The sequence below is a fragment of the Neolamprologus multifasciatus genome, chromosome 1 (assembly GCF_963576455.1).
Source record: "Neolamprologus multifasciatus chromosome 1, fNeoMul1.2, whole genome shotgun sequence".
Taxonomy (NCBI): domain Eukaryota; kingdom Metazoa; phylum Chordata; class Actinopteri; order Cichliformes; family Cichlidae; genus Neolamprologus; species Neolamprologus multifasciatus.
The window spans coordinates 14,867,751-14,887,732 of record NC_140439.1 but is presented as its reverse complement, the minus strand read 5'-3'; the positions used below and the strand labels follow the sequence as shown (position 1 = coordinate 14,887,732).

At 36.9% G+C, this 19,982-nt stretch overlaps 1 protein-coding gene across 5 annotated transcripts in view; it reads right to left on the bottom strand.

Annotated features, from left to right (window-relative positions):
• Positions 1-19,982, bottom strand: part of LOC146525489 (protein diaphanous homolog 3-like) — a 174,694-nt gene that overhangs the window by 137,280 nt on the left and 17,432 nt on the right. For all 5 annotated transcript variants that reach the window (XM_085176358.1, XM_085176439.1, XM_085176521.1 and 2 more), the window contains 12 exons: positions 17,412-17,486; positions 17,236-17,305; positions 15,745-15,881; positions 15,268-15,373; positions 12,337-12,447; positions 11,748-11,874; positions 11,381-11,489; positions 5,117-5,235; positions 4,970-5,034; positions 4,483-4,587; positions 2,764-3,081; positions 1,434-1,548 (listed from right to left, as the gene is read on the bottom strand). In XM_085176358.1, coding sequence (XP_085032484.1) covers positions 1,434-1,548; positions 2,764-3,081; positions 4,483-4,587; positions 4,970-5,034; positions 5,117-5,235; positions 11,381-11,489; positions 11,748-11,874; positions 12,337-12,447; positions 15,268-15,373; positions 15,745-15,881; positions 17,236-17,305; positions 17,412-17,486 — 1,457 coding nt within the window. The remainder of the gene's footprint in view (positions 1-1,433; positions 1,549-2,763; positions 3,082-4,482; positions 4,588-4,969; positions 5,035-5,116; positions 5,236-11,380; positions 11,490-11,747; positions 11,875-12,336; positions 12,448-15,267; positions 15,374-15,744; positions 15,882-17,235; positions 17,306-17,411; positions 17,487-19,982) is intronic.

The window sequence follows — 19,982 nt, the reverse complement described above, 5'->3', positions numbered from 1 at the left end:
TCCATACGTGTGAGTTGGTATGACAACTCACACGTATGGAGTATGTAACTGTTTCAGGAGTCAGTGGCTTGAAGCTACCATTTATGGGAATTTGACTAAGTCAGAATCCAGCTTTCATGTGTTGGCACTGGTGCTTCAGTTGGTCTAAATCTCAGTGGAAGCAATTTTGCAATGAGGGACATAAAACAACAAATAATGTCCCAAGAGTTTAATCGACTTCCAGGCAAGAGATTGAAGCAACTAACAACAGCTATCCCCGATGAGACCTGGTAGTAAATACATTAGAGGGTTACCTAGGCAATGAGTGTCTAGAAAACCCGCTAGTGACCATGAATGGGTTCCAATGTGGACGAAGATTCAGATAGTGGGCTCCACCTGGTCCATAAAACTGTTCATGACCAGGCCAAGGTCAGACTATAGTCAGCCCTCTATTTTCTTTTTATTTTATATTTACTAATTATTAATTGATTGTTGTTGTTTAACCATTTGTATTTTCTGTTGCTTTTCAGCTAAATTATTCTGTATCTAAAAAAAGACCATTTCTTTTAAGGTTCAATGATTGCACGATGCTTATAAACCCAGAGTAATACTGCTGAAGTATCTTAATTAAGACAATCTTAATTATTACTTTTACCATCCAGCTGAGACAAGAAGACTGAAGAAAGAGTGAAGTAGAAAGTTTAAAGCAGTGCTGAACACAAACTAATGTACACAACTGTCTAGACAAGTGAACTGAATAGACGAGTGTGGAAAATTTCTAAAAAAAAAAAAAGTCAAAGAAAACAAAGAAATATTATGTAATAAAAAGTTAAATAATGTATTACACACAAATGCTTAACTGTGTGAAAACATCTGTTTATGAAGAATGTTCTGTCCCAAGTAAAAGATTAAAAATGGTTCATAATAATTTAGTGATAAAAATGTCATATTTCAACTTTGGTAATTTATGTTAAAAAAGAGAGTCATTTAGTTAAAAATATATTCTATACAGTCAGCATTAGTTTTTCTGTATCTTATTTTGAAGGAGTAATATGTGTTCGCAATGCATTGTGGGAAGCAGAAGCTGCAGTCAGTTGGGAAAAAACATGGTACAGAAAACCTGCCTGTGTTTAAACTTCATCTCCTGTGGCCTGAATCTTTATACACACCATCGAAAGCAATGGCTTTTCACTCAGCACTTTCATCGAGTTATTCAAGCCACAATTGTAAAAGATTGTAAGCCGTCGAGAAGACCGTAATAAAGGAGCAAGACGCTCAGTTTCTTGACTCGTGAAAATTGAGTTTGGCTTGCTGTTGACCAGCGTTAACATACACAGTGTATCCAACACGTAGCGATAAGAGTATAAAGGATAACCAAGCCTTCTCAGAATACAATGCACCACCTTGACAGATGGAAATTAAATAAGTGCATTAAAAAGCAGATGGAGTCTTACCTGTTCTCTGTGATCCAAAAGTAAGAGCAACTCTGTTGAGCAGATCTGGCTTTGCATACTGGTCCTCATCAACCCGCACCCAAAAGCAGCCCTCTGACATTTCTTGGGGACGAATCTTAAAATACACAGCCATAATTTAACATCTTTAATTAACCAGTTAGGGCTTGACAGAGAAATATAAATATTACTTAATTATTTATTAGTCACATTAAAGCCTCGAGATATAGTTTCCCATGAAGACTGACACCAAATGTTATAAATAAATAACAATAAGCACGCCACCAGGTATTTGCATTTCTTTCCAGATTAATATAAAGTACAGTATTGCCATTACTCAATGAAATAGTTTTCCTCCTTGGAACAATAACATAAAGTTAGCAGAACGTACAATACAGACTAAAATAAGGAAAGTCAGATAAGCAGGTAGATAAATAGATAAAAGTTGGTAAAACCTCAAGCTTAATTTTAAAAATATAAAATTAGGTCTTTAAATTTAATCCATAGTCTATCAAAGAATATTTTCAAAGTGAATACTTCCTTTAATCACCAAACACTGGTAGCACTGCTGATGTTTTGAAGAATCAACTATCTTTCACTGCATATTTTTGTATGCCTTTCAAGTTCTTGTTATATGATGAAGAAATGAAGAATGGTCAAATTAACACCGTGAAACTCTGGTGCAGATGTGGATCACCTTGTTTAAAATTGCAAGACAGGGCACTGACCTCAGCAAAGATACCCTTACTAAGTGCCATTCTATTAGGAAAGTGATAAATGAGTGTCACTGCATTAGGACTGCTGTTTGTGGGCAACAGTTGGAAGTTAAACTCTTATTAATGAGAAAGTTTTACAACAGCTTTGTCCCAAACACAGCCATATGCAAGGGTCTTCTACAGCTGCAGGACAGGTTCTCCACATGTCCTACAAGAATGTTCTCTGTAAATTTCAAACATCTGGTTTAATTTGCTGAACATCTGTACTGTTGTAAATCTGACATTAAATTATTAATCAAACCACAAACTAACATCGCTGGTGGTGTGAACTAATATTGCTTTGCGGATAACAACATCTGTATTAGTACCACAGAGGCTGCTCTGACAATAGCATCTGATCATCTGTTATTTTCAATTATTTCTGGCTTGGCACAAAGTGAGAAAGTTGTTGTTTAATTCTCAGAGAAACACCTGTACTTAGCAGGAGCTGCCAATACACATCAGGAACAAAGTAGAGGGCCTCTACGTGGCCTAAATTTTAGTTTCTTCTTTCAAAGTTTTTGAAATAGTTCATTTTTTATAATGTAACATACACTACACACATCTGTGAGTCTTACCTTGGACCAGTTCAGGCGCTTCATGGAGGTTTTAGGCTTGAATTCTTTCTTTGGCCTGAGGCCATAAGGCAGAGTGTAGTGGGTAGGTGAGCCTAGACCACCCCCAAATCCAAGAGGGGGTGGTGGGGGAGCACCAAATGGAGGAGGCATTCCAGGTGGTGGAGGTGGTGCAGGACAACCAGGTAACGGAGGCGGAGGGGGAGGTGGTGGTGGGACTGGCCCAAGAGATGCTGGAGCAGGAATTGGAACCCCAGATGGGATTGTTGAAGAAGATGATGCCTGTCCAGCATTGGCCGGCCCCACAGGTACAGCTCCAAACTGAAAATTCAAGCAAAAGAAAATTCAGCTATAGAAGTAGAAATAAACACACACATGTGCACGCACACACACGCATGCACGCACAGAGCTCAGACCTGAAGCAGTTTTGAATTGAACAGTAAACTGTAGCCTGGAATTTAAAAAATTATACTTGAAATACAACATCATCAATTAAATTTTCAAAACAGGAGCACAATGCTAAGCTACCTTGAAGCAAGGTAATGAACAAGGCTGATGATACGACATCTCAATCAGCCATTCCCAGAGTTCATAGTTTAGGGCTCCATGCTATTGCACTTAGCTTCCAACTTGAAATGTATTTTCTGCAGAATGAACGCCTTCATATTTTTTTTATTTATTTATTTTTTAAATATCACGTGGCAGTGAAATCACATGTCAAAGAAAAACGACTTATTGGGGAGACCAAAAGCAAAACAAAATGTGCTTATACACCATGTTCTGTATTCTTTCCTGTGTAATACCTCTACGGTATGGATACCAGAGCTGTACTCTTTCAACCATTCAGTAAAGGCCAAATGCTCAGAAAGGGTCCAGATTCTGTTAAGATCATACACACAATGATGTTTTGTCAAAAATACAAAAAAAAACAGAAATGCTATAACTGGCCCTACAAGCTTTGTAAATTGTATCATATAGAGCAAATGGCTTATTGATCCATGCACCAGTTTTAGATTAAAGACGCAGACTAAAGGTCAGCCCTGGGCTCTTATTCTGCGTCTGCAGGGAAGAACACCTTTGCTGAATTAACAAGCACGAGTGAAAGTCTGTTTGGTGGGAGCGAGACTGATACAGGCATGGTCAAAGACAAAGAGACAATGTATGTATGCATGCACCTGCACCAGTTAAATGTACCATCACCATTTGAACCAAGGCAGTATTTGAGTATTCATCCTGTGTTTGCTCACTCAAATTGAAAAATTATCATGGAAAAAAAGGAAGTTCTTTTCCTCTCTCTGAGTGTGTAGTTATCTTGCAGTGCCAGGGTGTAGGAGTAACTCTCTGGAGTGTTGTGGTATGGGAAAGGGGGGCTGAAGGGGTTGTCAGAATAAATTGCTTTTAGAACAATTTCCTCTTATGGGATAGAGATCAGAGAATTAGAAATGGCCAACATGGAGGACTGGTCAGTATTCCTATTAGACTTAGTGTCAGCTAGCCAGTAGAGCAGCCTCTATGTCAAACCAAACGGCAGGCTCCAGTGAATAAAACCCCCACCCTATGCCGCAACCCTAAATAACAAGAACATCTCATCATTGGAAAGTAAGAAAAGAAAGTTGAATTGCATTTCCATGCAATATTCAAGGGATTTTAATTAGTAATCCAATCCAACATTTTCTTACATCTCACATCCCGTTTCGAATAAAAAGAAATGTACAAAAATACCTGGGACCTGAAGGCCTGTAGCTCTGCTTGGAGTTCAGCTATTTTTTCTTCACACTTGACCAGCTGAGCTTGTGCCTCCTGTCTGCTTAGAAACTCCTCATCAAACTGAAAAAAGAGCACCAAATATCCAGTTTATTCAACCAAGCACACATAATACTGACTTGGAATATAACTTGAAATTAGCTGATTTCAGCTAATGGTAGAAACCGATACAATTACACTGCTACATTACAATAAAACATTGTTTTATTATATCTCACTTTAAAATGAATTTTGTGTATTTTAAGGTCAGTCTGGTCATTATTCCACAGCAAGATGTCACGGTTGCCAACTGATGTTTACAAAAACCTATATGGTTGTTATTCCTATGGCCTCATTATATTTAGATTTTTAGAAGAGTTTGTGTTTCATTAGTACCTTATTTTATACAACACATTAGTTTAAATGTCAGCATGCTATATTTTTGCTTCCTTTTGTCATTACTTGCCTTCTGTGCCAGTTCCGAAGCTCGTTGTTCATATTCATCTATTCGAGATTTATCCACGCACACCTCTGAAAAACAAAAAACAACTAGTCAGAAATTATCTGACTAATTATCTGAAAAAAAAAGTAATTTAAAAATTGTTCAACTTGCCTAATAGGTGGCTAAAGTCGACATCGAGGCGTTTGCGATAACTGAAATCTGGGTCAGTGCCACTACGGTGGAGCACAATTTGAGAAACACATTCCTCAATGATCTTAAAGTACTGTGGCCTGCGAGCGAAGATAAATGAGACAAAACGTGTAGAGAGATAGTTAGAAACATACAACTGTCTTTGAGCCACAGGCACAGGCTTTAAAGCAATTTTAATCTTTTATTTAACCAGGCAAACCATTAAGAACAAACTGCTCTTCACAATAGTGGCCTGATAATGGCAAAGAAACCTTAGTGACAAAATTTACACTCGCTTTTCTCTGCTGTAATAAAATTAACAATTTAAGTCACTCCTGGTAGCTGCATTTAAATGACATCAAATACTATGCATGGCTATCCACTGTGTTTACGCTACGTTACCTGCAGATGACATCAGGTTGCTGCAAGGTATCCGCATACAGTTCTACAAACATTACGCAGGATATCATATTACAGGAAATCGTTTCTGTCTTCAGTCTTTTCCAACTTTCCTTATTGTAAAAATGCCGTTTCATCTTTTATTCAGGACATGCTTAATGGTCTGAATAATACAATACAATTTATACCATTTATGACTCAAAGTACAGCTGACAAGTTAAATAAAATTGCCATCTCCCTCTGCAAACCTGTGGTGTCAGATGTTCATGTTGTGTGACTTTGCACCACTCACACAACAATTTGCTGGCAAAGACTTCTTTTGATTATCGCAGATGTTCAGAGCTTTAAGGCTAGCGATGCTATTAGTTGGAAATTGATTACAATTTATTAACACAAAATATAATCTCTATTTAATACTGAAATTTTATGCACTGCATTGCTACACACAAGAAACAGTGAGCAAAGACACTCTGTGCTTAAGGCCTAATGCTTTCCGCTTACTGTTGTACTTTAAATAAGGCCTGGGACTGCAAAAACAACTAATTGTATTTGTTAGTTTTAATCTGTTTAGTGTATGCAGGAAGAACATGGCTAGCAAAAAGATACGGGAAATGTGCCCGACATCTTTTACAGTTACTGTATTATATCAGAGATAGTTTAATATACTAACAGACGGCACTAAACTAATTAGCATATTAGCATATTACTGAGTTGTTTTTTCTTATTGTTTTTCAAGTAATAGGTAAAATTTGAAAACAACTCACAAAAAAAAAATCACAACATGGTACACTTTACATGCACAAGCATATAATTACTGTAATTAACACTAATTAATGGAAATTATAAATTTTTCAACTTGGAGGTAAAAAAAATATGCACACAGATACCTTAATGCAGAGAATAACTACATAATTCCCAGTTTGGCCCCTTTTGATTTTTATTTAATAATTAAACTAATAGTGGTTGTTTGTGGAGACAGTAAATTCCTAAAGTGAGTTAGATGCTAATGTTACACAGGTCCCTGTTACAAGACCCTTTGGGTTCCTTCAAACCTAGCGCCTTAATAAAAGCACTGTTTTGATGATAATATCAGCAAACGCTGAGTAATTGCATTTAAACTGTTTCATATGGCTCTGCTGGACACACTGATCACAAAATAACCAGGGCCAAGCCTCAATGAGCAGAAGGAAATAATATAATAACAACAGATGACATGCAACGCTGGGAGGCACAGTGCTATTGTGAGTTAAAGATAAAGTGAATGTTTGATCTGCTCATTATCTTACAATGATCCCGCTGAGAGTCCTAATCCCTTCTACACCAAATCATTAACTAATACTTTGATACTTACAAACAGTGATTAATCAGGGATATTGGTTTCCACCTCTTCCTAAAACAATGCAGAGACTGCATCTCATAATACCATGCATATGATTCGAAACATGAGCTACACAATGGAATCACTGAATTAATGCAGACAAAAACATTAACAAAAAGAATTCCAATAACTAAAACCAGTGCAGTTCATCAGAGGGACCACATTCAGACAATGCCTAATCTGCTACTAAGGACAATCAACAATGCAAGACAAATTTCTTAAGCAAACCCAGTACACATATTTAACAGAAATACTATAAGCTAATGGAGCCTTAACCACTAAACTACAGGGAGAAATATGTTCATTCCATTAAGCTACAATTTTTAAACAGTCCTCACAATACTGATGTTAAATTATAAGATGACTTAGAGTGAATTCATGTTCTAGATAAAAACAAAATCAAAGAATAATGTATTATTTTTTATGGTCAATTTTTAGTACTTTTTCCTGATGAATAATTTAAAACATAAGTCAATTATTATAACTGCTAGTTGTTATTAGAGATGGACCGATACATATCGTTCCGATACTGACCTAAATTACTGGATCGGATATCGGAGAGAAATAAAAAATGTAATCCGATCCGAAGTATCACAAAATCACCTCACAAAACGCGCTACCTGGCGTGACCCAGCTCAGCGCATCGGAGCAGTATGTGTCACGTGATAGAGCAGCTGTTGTCTGCGAGACCTGTCGGCGGTCTGGTGGAGCCTTTGGAGTCTCGCTATGCTTCCAAACCGCGTCATTTCATCTCAGAGAAAACTATCCCAGAGAAGTATAGCAAGTATGTAAGTGCATGTCTGAATGTTTGCATAGTATTTCCACATTAAGCTTAACAACTGATATATGGAGCCACAGCTGGACTGGCCGTCGGAGTTCCATGTTGATGTGAAAAGGAAGCGACTTGTTCCATACTTCAGGTAGAATGGAAAAAAAACAAACAAACAAAAACAAAAATACAAAGCTGGAGTTATTCTGTCTTTGCTGCAAAGCTGACTCTTCTCTCATTCTCTCCCCTGCCTCTCCTGTTGCTACTTCAATCATGAAACTGATCAATGACCAGCTGATTGTTTTTTCTGTCGCAAGTCCCGTCTTTCTTGTTTATCTATCGCACACTTTGCGCCAGAAAGAGGAGACCAGTGGATAAACAACAGCAGCATGTTTAAGCTTGATAAGCTGTTGTTAGAATTGATTTAATATTAATTTTTAGTTTCAACTGATGTTTGCTGGAGCCACGGCTGTAAAAGCTGCTGGTCATGATATCTGTTTGGATATGTGGTAAGAGGGAAACATGAAAATGAATCCAGGAGATGTTCTTACTGAATCATCAGAGCTGAACAATGATGGAGAAACAGGATTACATTTTAAGTGACATGAATGAGTTGAAGGGAAGTTATGAACGGTTTCTGAGAGACAAATAACACTAGGATCTTTTTTTACGTAGCTGACGGCTGGTAACTGTGCAGGGGCGGGTCAAAGCAAAGTTTTGCCAGGGGGCCAGGTAGGGCATTAACAGGGAAAGGGGGGCACAAAAAAATACTTTTCTTTGTTATTTCATTTAAAATGACTAACTTTTAATAAATAATTATCTGAATCTTACAACCAAAGTTTTCATCTGATTAAATGTATAGAAATCCATTATTGTATATATACTATTGTATACTATTATGTATTATGTATACTATTAAGTCTAATATACACACTAGTAAGCTATAGTACTTTTTCCTGTGGGAAGGTACCATCTGTGCAGTCTGCAATTCTGTTATGGACTGATTCTTATATAGCGCTTTTCTACTCTCCCGGAGTACTCAAAGCGCTCTATACAACACGCCACATTCACCCAGTCACACCCATTCTCACAAGCACTTTATCTATACTTAGTGCTATCTAACTACATTCACACACATTCATACTCCGATGGACGCATCGGAGAGCAACTTGGGGTTAGTATCTTGCCCAAGGATACTTGGCATGCAGACTGGAGGAGCCTGGGATCGAACCTCCAACCTTCCGATCAGTAGGTGACCTGCTCTACCTCCTGAGCTACGGCCACCCCTGTTGAAGAAAGATGTTGAATCTACCTACTTATTGTAGAAAAATAATTGATTTCTGTGCATTTTTTACACGTGCATTAAATTAAAGTTGATTGCGTCAATTAAGCATCACGAGGCGGGGGGTGGTTCCCTTTTTTTTTTTTTTGGTGGGAGTTGGCAACCCTATTAGTTAGGTTGTTTAATATTTCTGCTAAGTACTCTTTAAAATACCAGAATAGGGAGGATGGTGTAGGTTTAAGTTTGTTAGATTGATCAGTGTAGCTGAACTATAAAATATTTTGGGTGCAGTGTATTTTTTGCATACAGGTATAAAAGAATAGCTTTAGTGTTTTGTTTTTTTTAAACTCGAGTTTGAACTTATACAAAATGCAGCAAGATATTTATAAAAAACAGTTTTATTGATTACAAAATACACTTTATCAGATTCATATCGGTATCGGCAGATATCCAAATTTATGACATCAGTATCGGTATCGGCCATAAAAAAGTGGTATCGTGCCATCTCTAGTTGTTATGTGTAATGTTCTGCCTTTATATTAAATTAGAGAATAGAAGCTGAAGTTGCATATCTCAGACAGATGAACAAATGAAAATAAAGAAACATCAAATTCTCGATTTGAAGTATAGATGGTGATAGTATTATAAAAAATAACTTTTTGTCCTCATCTTTTATGCTAACCATAGCTGTGTAGCTAACGATCCCGTAGCACATCATTACATACCCGGTAGCCCAACTTCTGTAACCCTACAAACATCACTACTGTTTAGTTTTCAGTCTTCATTTATGTCGGAAGGAGCTGTACGTTTAAATTTTTCAGAAATCTCTCAATCAGAACATGGTATATTATTTAATCTTTTGGGAGACTTCCCGCATACCGCTAGAGGGAACCCACGCACCACCAGTGGTACGCATACCACAGTTTGATAAGATAGCTGATCTCATGGGATAGCTTACATCAATTGGATATCTTTTCTTATTGTAATCACTGAAAATTAAAGTAAACAGAGCCTCTCCTGGATGTATCATGGCTGAACAGTTTAGAGTTTAATTTTAGTTTAATTTAGAGTTTAACCCCTTCAAAAACAAATAAAAACAAAATAAGAAATCACAGAGCTAGCATTTTCAAATCATCTAAATCTCATAGGTTTGTTTTTTTTTGTTTGTTTGTTTTTATAATGCAAATACAGTATGTCCCATATTATTATTATTTGTCTGAAAAAATCCTTTAAAAAAAACAACAACACAAAAAAGTTGGGCCTGGGAAAGTTGCCTAGTTTAAAAACCCATGCTAACATACCTGGCTAAACATTTCACAGCTCATTAGATTCAGTGGGGATAAAAACATCCTACAGAAACGCAGCTTTTCAAAAGCAGGGATGGGCAAGGGTTCAACACTCAGTGAAAGACTGTGTAGGCAGCTAGTTAAACAACAGAACAGTACTTCTCAAACTAACAATTGAAAGACATTGGGGGCCTCATTCTCTCAGTTTCAGTTCATGATGCACTGTCTATGTAGAACTCTAAATTTTATATATAGTGATTTACAAATCATTGATTTTAGGTTTTCTCCTCTCTTCTTACCATTTTTTTAAGATGGCTTCAAAAATTGTGTACTCTAGACAGTTACATCCCTGCAACAGGGAGCAACAGTGTATGTTTTTAATGTATGAAATATTTGTGTATGGTTAATGATGTTTAGCAAAGTGATGGCAGTCACAGAAGCACCAGTGCTTAAATTTAAAAAAAAATGTATATATTAAAAATAATAATAATCAGACAGAGCTAGAGAAGAGCACCAAAAAGGTGTTGTTTTTTGGCAGGTGATGCATTTTGTATTCTTCAGACTAAAGCTCCATCTTTTGATCAAGCCAAGTCACACCCAACAGCAAGAGAACCAACATAAAATAAGCCTTTGAAAAGCACCATTAATAGGAGATGAGAAATGCTCTGTAGCAATGGCTTCTGTAGATGGCTTAGAGATGAAAGAGAAAGCATTCTCTTTGTTAACCAATGTCATTGAGAGGGTTTAAGGCGGCAAGAGCTAGACCTCCAGAAAGCATAAGCTCTTCAACAGTGTACATCATTAACAATGTTCAAAACTGCTTAGACCCTGAGATGTGTGTGCATTTAGGTAATATGTGACATGAAAATGCAGTCAGAATACAGTCTAGAGACTGTAAATTACATTACTATACTCTGCTTTTTTTTTTAAGAAAACTAATAGGGCAAACAAATAAACCTGATTAGTGAACAAATACATATAAATAAAAACTACTAAGGACAATTATAAGTATACAAGTAAACATGTAGTCTAAATAAGGAAACATATTTAGTTGATTCATTTAACTGAGAAGTAGAGCATTACTCGATTCATTAAACTGTGTGTGTGTGCATGTGTTTGTGTTGATTTTTACCTGATCAAGTAGTCATTTCGTATAAGGACGAGGTGCTGCAGTATAGAGAGGAAATATGGCTCTGCACTGCTGTCCTTTACCATGCTCTGCACAATACTGAATATATCACCTGCATCAGTGCAGCGAGTCAAGGATTTGTACTTCAATGTCAACAGTGCAATTTCACGTAAAAAAGAATGTAATGAAAAAAAAGTAAATGTAAGAAATATGTGTTTTGACCCTAATTTACACTTTTGTTTGCATAATATCAGAAATAATTTACCTTAACTGGATCCCATGAATGTCTCATAAGAAAATTAGGCACAATTACAAGACACAAACACTGAATCATAAATCCAAATTGCATGTACCCTTTTATAATAAAGACAAGGATATTCAAGCTCACTCTTAATGTCTTCCAGTCTGTGAGAGAACTCCATCATGTCCTCTTCTTTGTGCTCCTCAAATACCTTGAGCTGAATGTCAAGGGCCTCATTCCTGATGACTAGCAGTTGCTACATAAGGATCAAGGTGCAAAAAGAAGGTGCATAAAGAATTATGCAAAATTAATTAGTGAGGAAAGCTCAAGATCCTTTACTAAACTCAAGTAAAGACAAGGAGCTCATCCTAACTTTGATTATTTACAGGTGTGGGCACCAGCGTTTTACTTTCATTTATTATTTTCTCATTTTGCTGGCAACAACAACACTGCTTACAAAAGTTAAACATGTTAGCTAGATGGTATAAAAGCCAGAGGGAAGATTATTAGCCGAGACACTAGAAACTTTATTGGTTTCTGGCTGTCGCACAGACAGAGGACGTGCAAACTCTCCTCTGTGTTTCATGAATTATTTGCTGGAGTAAAACGACGATATTTCACTGAAGTGGACAACTCATTTTAATATTAATGCAAGGTGAGTCTGAGTTTATATTGTGTTCGTCTGTGTGTGTGTGTGTGGTGGTTATGTTTTGCTTACCGGCAATATCTCTTTCAGGCCACAGCGCATAAATTCATTTCTAATGTGCAGCCTGAAGTCCAGCTCATCAGGGGATGTTACTAGTGCATTGATGAGCTGCATGCATGCCACCTGCAACATGGGGTACACAGAACAAAGAGAGTGTGAGAGAAGGGAAGAGAGCAGAGTGAGAGAAAGAACCAAAGAAAGAGATGGACTTTTTTCCAGAAGATGATGAAAAGCATGCTGGCATGCATTCTAAATGAGCCATGTCCCTTGGAAGCAAAGGACCATAACTAATGCATGTCTATTTTCTCCAGTCACCAACTGGGGGGTGGGGGCTAATTTTAATATTAATGTAACAACTGCAGCCCCATATACACACATACACACACAACTAACCAACTGTCAATTTAAGGGCAAACTTGCTGTTTTGAAAGCAGTTTTTCACTCCCTTCTGAGTTTGGTTTATTACGCAGGGACAGCTGCATTGTGTGACTCTTCAACTACCCGGGCAAAGATAAACAGGAAAATCAATTATTGACCAGTATGGCAATCCATTCATGTGTGAAAAGACAATATGGCAATGCTAGATATTCAGGTGATGTTTAATTTGATGGCACACTCTCATCTTTGGTACTCCAGTTTACTAATACCTGTCACCAAAGAGCCTCTTTAATATTGTAACGCTACTGATGTTACAAAGTATCACAGCACCTTTGTATTGCCTGCCAATAAGTCACCAACACAATCACAGGTCCCCACCCACACTGAGTGCCAGATTTGGCTTTGTGGATTTTAGTAAAGTTCAAGCTGAAGGGTCATCTTTTGACATAGCACAAGCTGCATATGGTACTTACAGAATGCTATTTCCAAGGAGCATAACAAATACAGCAGGAGCTCCGGGAAAAGTGTATCACTGCACAAAGCGATGAAGGGCCTAGTGGTTAAAATTAAATCATGTTTTTACTTTAAATGGGAAGTCATGGAACTCTTATCACACCTCGTACATTACTTCAGCTTTATATTTGAGATAACAAATAAGACAAATATGAAGATATTGAGATAGGAGTATTAAGAGACAATACTGGTATCCTCAATTTTAGTATTTATGGTTTAAAAAACGTTCCCTAGGCTGACACTTTGAATAAAAGTACCGAAATAGAACCGAAAGCCTGTAGCCACACATTTCAATGCTTAGGATAAAAGTGTCTATGCTTTAATAATGCATGGGGTTAAAGGGGATTTGTGCTGTCTATTAGACAGTCGAGGTAATAACAAAGCATCAATAAAACACAACAAAGTACAAAGGGCAATGTTTGTTTGGCCACAGATGAGTCCTGTGTATTTAATATCCTTGTGTAAAGTAAATTCTACCTTCTAGTGCACTGGAAAAAAAATCCTGCTTGTTATTTTTCCCACTTCCTTTCTATAAATACCTCATTTTAAATTCCAGTGTCTCCCCGTCCCTCACCAACTATTGATTCCTTACTTCTTCTTTTTTTTTTCTTTTGGTGAGAACTGGTCAAAGGTAATTATACAGTAAACTGAATGCGAATGCTATTTGGTACCTATCACAAGGTACTACAAACAAAAACCAAATTCTTATTCCAATAATATGAAAAAGATGATTTAAGCTTCATTATGTGTGCCTCAATTATTGCTCATGTTATGGGGAGCTCTGTTTAACAGTCACACTATATAAATGTTTTAAAGGGACAAGAAGTTTTCATAATTTAAATGATTACATTTTAACATGCAAACCTGCGCTGTTTGAAACAGTATATATGCAATGTTTTAAGTGTGTATAACAGCTTGGAGAGTAAAGATACAAACAATTTTATCTAAATGGAGAATGTGTAGAGGGAATACACACAATAATAAAATGGCCCGTTTTTATGTTTGTCTTTTTGTTTAAGGCAGAACATGAAAAGGGACTTGTATATTGATTAAATGAGCATGTTCTTCTACTGCTTGCTTTTATGTTTCTCGTTAACTTGTTAACTGGTATAGGGACTGTTCCTCACTTAATCTGCCCAGCTGTCTGTAGATTTTAAGCTGATGTTTATTCAAAACAAATGGTGCAGATGAATTAGTGGGTTGAATTTTAATTTCTGACATGGCTGGTCTGAAAGCGATCATTAAAAAGTGACATCTGTACTTAACTGAAGCATCTGGCACTGACGAGTTCATGAGAAACTGAATGAACAGACTTTTTTTTTTTTAATTCTCATGATGTTGCGCTTGCAAGTGGTGTTTTCTGTATTACTGCTGCTCAACATGTAGGTCTATTTGCCTCGAAAAACTAATTATATAGCATGAGATGTTTTTTTTAACGATGATGTTCACATCAAAATTGAAAATAAACAAAGTTGCTCACTTCTTTCATGCTGAAAAAACAGAACCTTCAAAAAATTCTGAGAGGGCTTTATGTAGCATTGGTGTTTATTTACTGTAACTGATTCACCAAGAATTTAATTCAATTCATCTTCATCTATAGAGCACCAAATTACAACAACAAACTCATTGTTAATGCAAATGAACAATGACACTGCCTTTAATTGGAGTATGCCACTTGAGACATTTCACCCACATGAATATAGCAGCCATATTTTCCCCATAACAATTAATCAATTCTAAATAACATTAAAATACAAGCATTTTGCATATACTAAAAGGTGAGAAATGTCTAGCTGCCTTTTTAGGTGTCACTGTGACTGGATCTGTGATTTGCAATTGCTTGACTGAAAATGAGGTGCAAATAAAAAATATGACAAAACAACAAAACAGGAATTTTATCAAACCTCACAGTGAATGTTTAAGTAACTGAGGGACCTTTGACTGACTGTGATCTGTTGACATGGACACGTTTTCACAGTTATTCTGTATGTAATATCAGTAAAATCTTTGGAAAACAAGGTGTCAGATGGTGGAAAAGTATTTTGCACTTACTTGTAATTGAACTGAGCGATCGCGTAGTCCTTGCACAATGGGACTGAATCTCTCAATGCCTCGCCATTCCCCCGCTGTGGTGATGGCTTCAAGGACCTTCTCCAAACTAAATGAGAACATAAAATGCATGACTGAACAGTTTGAGAGAGAAAAAATGAAGCAATGCATTCATTTTTAGGGATTTAACCATATGCTCTTTCCTATATTGTATCCAAGGTTCCTTGGAGTGTGCGAGTGACTGAATTATAAGGTAAATTACAGTGCAGTCTTTCTCTTACTGCTCTGTTAAGTTTCGGCTGTTTTATGACATTTTAGCACCATTTATTACTGTGTGCCAGTATGATTTAAACTGATAATAAAGACATGATAGTTATCCACTTTACTATTTAAGTACAGCCTAATCTAATGGAAAAACATTGTGCTTTAACATTAGAAAAAGTCAGTCAGATAGAAATGTTGAGAGAATCAATGACATACATGTTCTCTTCTCCTACAATGCAGATGGCTGACAACAGCTTTACCACATCAGTCATCATTGCAGACTGGTTGGGATCAATGGCTCTTGCCAGTAAAGCAAGACTTTTCTCCTCCCCCAGAATTCGATCCAAGCCATACTGTAATGGAATCAAAACATTATTACCCAGACATGCTGCAATTTGCCCCATTTTTTCAACAAAAATACAAATCCACATTAAACAACAAAACCAAAGTTAAGCTCACCATATATTTTCGTGTACTTCAAATGTACCTAAATGATCAAATATTTGACTGAAGTCATAAGAATAATGTGTCCTTTTTTTTCCCTTTATAAAAAAAAAAAAAAAAAAAAAAAAAACAGAAAACTATGTCCTACATGTCAAAATTGATATCTAATTGCATCCACAAACACACATAAACTTAAAGTGACTTTGTAACACAATTTCTCCAATAAATCTACAATTTACCAGGGAGAAAGGTTTTCTTATTATATTTATTTTGTCAAAGGGCAATTTCACAGTGTGGTAACTTTTAGTATTACATTATTATGCCACTGGTGACAGAAGACAGAAAAATCAGACAAAGGCGGAAGAAGAAAAGGCTGTAGCGACAGCTGGCAGAGAACACCTGTCTTCTTGGCATTGTGGTTACCCCACATCCCAAGACACCTCTTTAGCCGCAGAAAGGTCTGGGCTAACACAGAGGCCTATGGGTTTTTGCTGGCGTCTGGCACTTATTGAGAAGCAGGATTATATCAGACCTTGCAGCACATTTTACACTGGATATCTTTCTCCATAGGGTTTTAGCTTTACATGGAAAGTTGCTGGGAGGGTTCTTATCCTCTCTGCAGCTACTGATAAACTATTAAGAAAAACAGCTGAAGCATTATGAATTATTAGTACTTGAGAAGTAAACATTTTAAATAGTTTTGGCCTGGGACATAGATCTACTGATCTTAAAAGAGATCTTTTTAATCACATAACGATTATGCCTCAATCCTAAGTTTTGTCTGACATTTTATATTGCTGTGTTGATGCTCAGAATATGCTGGCATGTCTATATGTCTGTCTGTGGGCCGATTTTGCTACAGAGCCACACCTGTGCAAGATACGATTACAAATTTTATGAGGGTAGAACTGAGGTAAAAATTGAGGTAAAGATGGGTGTGGCTGACTCATGAGTGCAGAGCAAAGAGCTCCAAAAGTAGCAAAGTCAGACAGCCAATGACCTCTTCCAATTTTACACCCCTGTCAGTCTTTTGTATTTTTATGCATTTTTAAGTTCCCATATAAACTATTTTTCTGATATGAACATTACAGCTCAAAAGGCCATGTTTCAAAAACTATAGTGTCAGTGTAGAATCATATTATATGAATTAGATTAGTTTAAAGAAACCTGATATACAAAAACATACTTTTTATACCCAGCAAATATCAATCAAACAAAATAAGTGAAATAATAAAATGAAATAAAATAAGTTATTGTCAATACCTTGTTGTTCATGAAGGCTTTGAGACACTGGATGACTTTATGTTGGTTCTTTTTGTCAATTTTCTCTTGGCTATTGAAACAAGAGAGCAATAGGTTATTGTTTGCTATTAAACACTTAAAAGAATTAAATAATTAGTGAGACGGGAAAGAGTTTGAACATGAATGCATAAACTTACTGTTTCTTGAATAGCAACCTCTCCAAAATGTCTAGCAGCAGTCCAAGACCTTCATGCCCAAAGTTTTGCACCCAGCTGAAATAACAAACATGAAATCGATATCACAATAGTCCCAGACTGACAACTGACAACAATTTTATTCTCATCCACCAGACAGAAAAACAGAACTCAGTACTTTGTGTTGAAGAGAAAGGCAGTAGAGGTAAACAAGATACTGTAAAAAATATTTAAATAAAAAGGTTGCACATGCATACACTGTTATCCTCTGCTGTGTCTGAAATACATTAACACAGTAAAAGCTTTAAACACAAAATAAAGGGAAAGCCTGGCCCATTGAAACCCACAGAGAGTGGATCCAGTGACTGTCATACATTCGGCTAGAAGTGAGTAAAAGCAGACGGTGTGATTGATTGTCCCACCATTGTCCAACGTTCATGTGTGAAAATGTTTTCTACCCAAACAGGAGATTTAGGACTGACATGTCACACAGTGCTTTCTCCAATCATGAGAAAAACACCAAATGAAGAAAATCTTCTTCTCTCTCTTCAGCAGATTTTCAGAATCAATACCACAGCAGACTTAACCATCTCCGATGGAGGAAAACTTTACTGAGAAACTTTTTTCCATGCCTCCTTCCCCACTTTTCTTCATTTCCATGTCAGCCTTCTGTATAAGAATGCATGTATTTTATTAGGCACATATATGATTAGCAATTAAATAAATCTGGTCTGCACCGGAAATACTAATCAGTTAATCATTAAATTAATTCAATTTCATTAATGCGCAATACCCAAATGCCTTGGTCTTATGTAGACTGTGGCAGAAGAGTATAACATAACTGACCCTATAAAGACAAAAGGCAGATGGTAACACTGCTAACACAAATGCACATGACACAAGAACGTGACTGTGTAAAACTAGCAAAGACAATGAAGAAACTGTTCATTATTTTAGGTTCTATATTGAGCGCTTTCTTCCTTTCACACCCGTAGTGGATTTATTTTCTCCAATTTAGCCGACTATCAAATTAATGCAAAGAAAACTTCACGGAGTAAAGTAAAGCAGCAAGAAAATAAACATTTTCTTGCTGCTCTTTATGTGAAAGCTGATTTTAGACACATCTTATGGAGAACGTACCTTTGATCCAATAGAATGCTGCCTGTGATTACAGAGTAATATTGAAAGCTCAGGACCAACGTATAATATAGATCTATTTTCCCTCTAAAGGGCAAATTCTTTCCAACCACTGAACTCAAGGAGCTATTCTTTAAAAAAGTGTGATGAAGAGTGACTCTACAAAGAGATTCACATGAATGAACATATTCTACCTTTATTCTACAACAGAGCTGTTTGGAATCAAATATCAGTAATAGTTTTGTTTCATATAAATAAGACAGAACAGTGTTATTAAGAAGTATTATGTTGTTTAATGTGGTGTTTACCTGGTCAATAGTTTTAATATAATATTGAGGTTCCAGAAAATTGAAACTCTTCCAATAAAACTACCAATTTAAGTTTGATTCATATTTTGCTGCCCCTCTCTGCATCATAATTCTGAGAACTTGAGGCAGGCTGAAAACAGCATGAGAGAGAGGCGGATGTAACACTGGGGGTACCAGCAGGTGAAGAAGTGAAGGTAGATGAGTTTAAATACCTGAGGTCAACCATCCAAAGCAAAGAGATAAAGGAGAAGTGAAGAGTCAGGGCTGTCTTTGTGACAGAAGGAAGGCAGCGAGAGTAAAAGGGAAGGTTTACAAGATGGTAGTGGCCTGCTATGACGTATGGCTTGGAAACGGTGGCCATAACAAAAAGGGAGGAGGCCAAAGTGGAGGTGACAGAGCTGACCAGTGACCAGAATCGATATGATTGGAAATGAGTACATGAGAGAGGCAAGGCTGAGCTGGTTTGGGCATGTGCAAAGTAGGGATAGTGGATAGATTGTACAAAGGATGCTAAATGAGGAGCTGCCAGGCAGGATGAAAGATGAAGACCACAGAAAAGCTTCATGCATGTAGTTAAGGAGGACATGCAGAGGACTGGTGTGACAGAGGAGGATGCTAAGGAGAGGGTGAGATTAAGGCAGATAATCCGCCGTTGAGTCCCCTAAAGGGTGCGGCTGAAAGAAGATGAAGAATTGTAAAGAGGCTGAACACTGGCCCAGGCTTTTGGTCTCCCCGGATCCAAACACTTTCTGTAGTCTCCTTCTCCACAGTCAGGTTACCAGTACTTGCAAACCAAGGTACTCCAGCTCAGAATGAATACCACTGAACCAGAGGCATGAGCTAAATTGTAGACTGCCCCTCCCTCTTGTCTGAACCTGAATTCCATCTCTGAACATTAGCATTCACAGTTGTTGCTCTAATCACCGCACTCTGTGCCTTCCAGCATCATATGTACATAAATTCTCAAGGTGGCAGGATAAAATGGGAAGCTGTTATCTAAATGCTTTATCTTGAAAAGAAGCAGGTTGTGTATATGATTACATTTTTCCCCCCATCTACTGTTGTGTCTCTGAAGAACACTGATAAATGGCATTTTGTAATAAATAACCAATTTTAATGTTAATTCAAA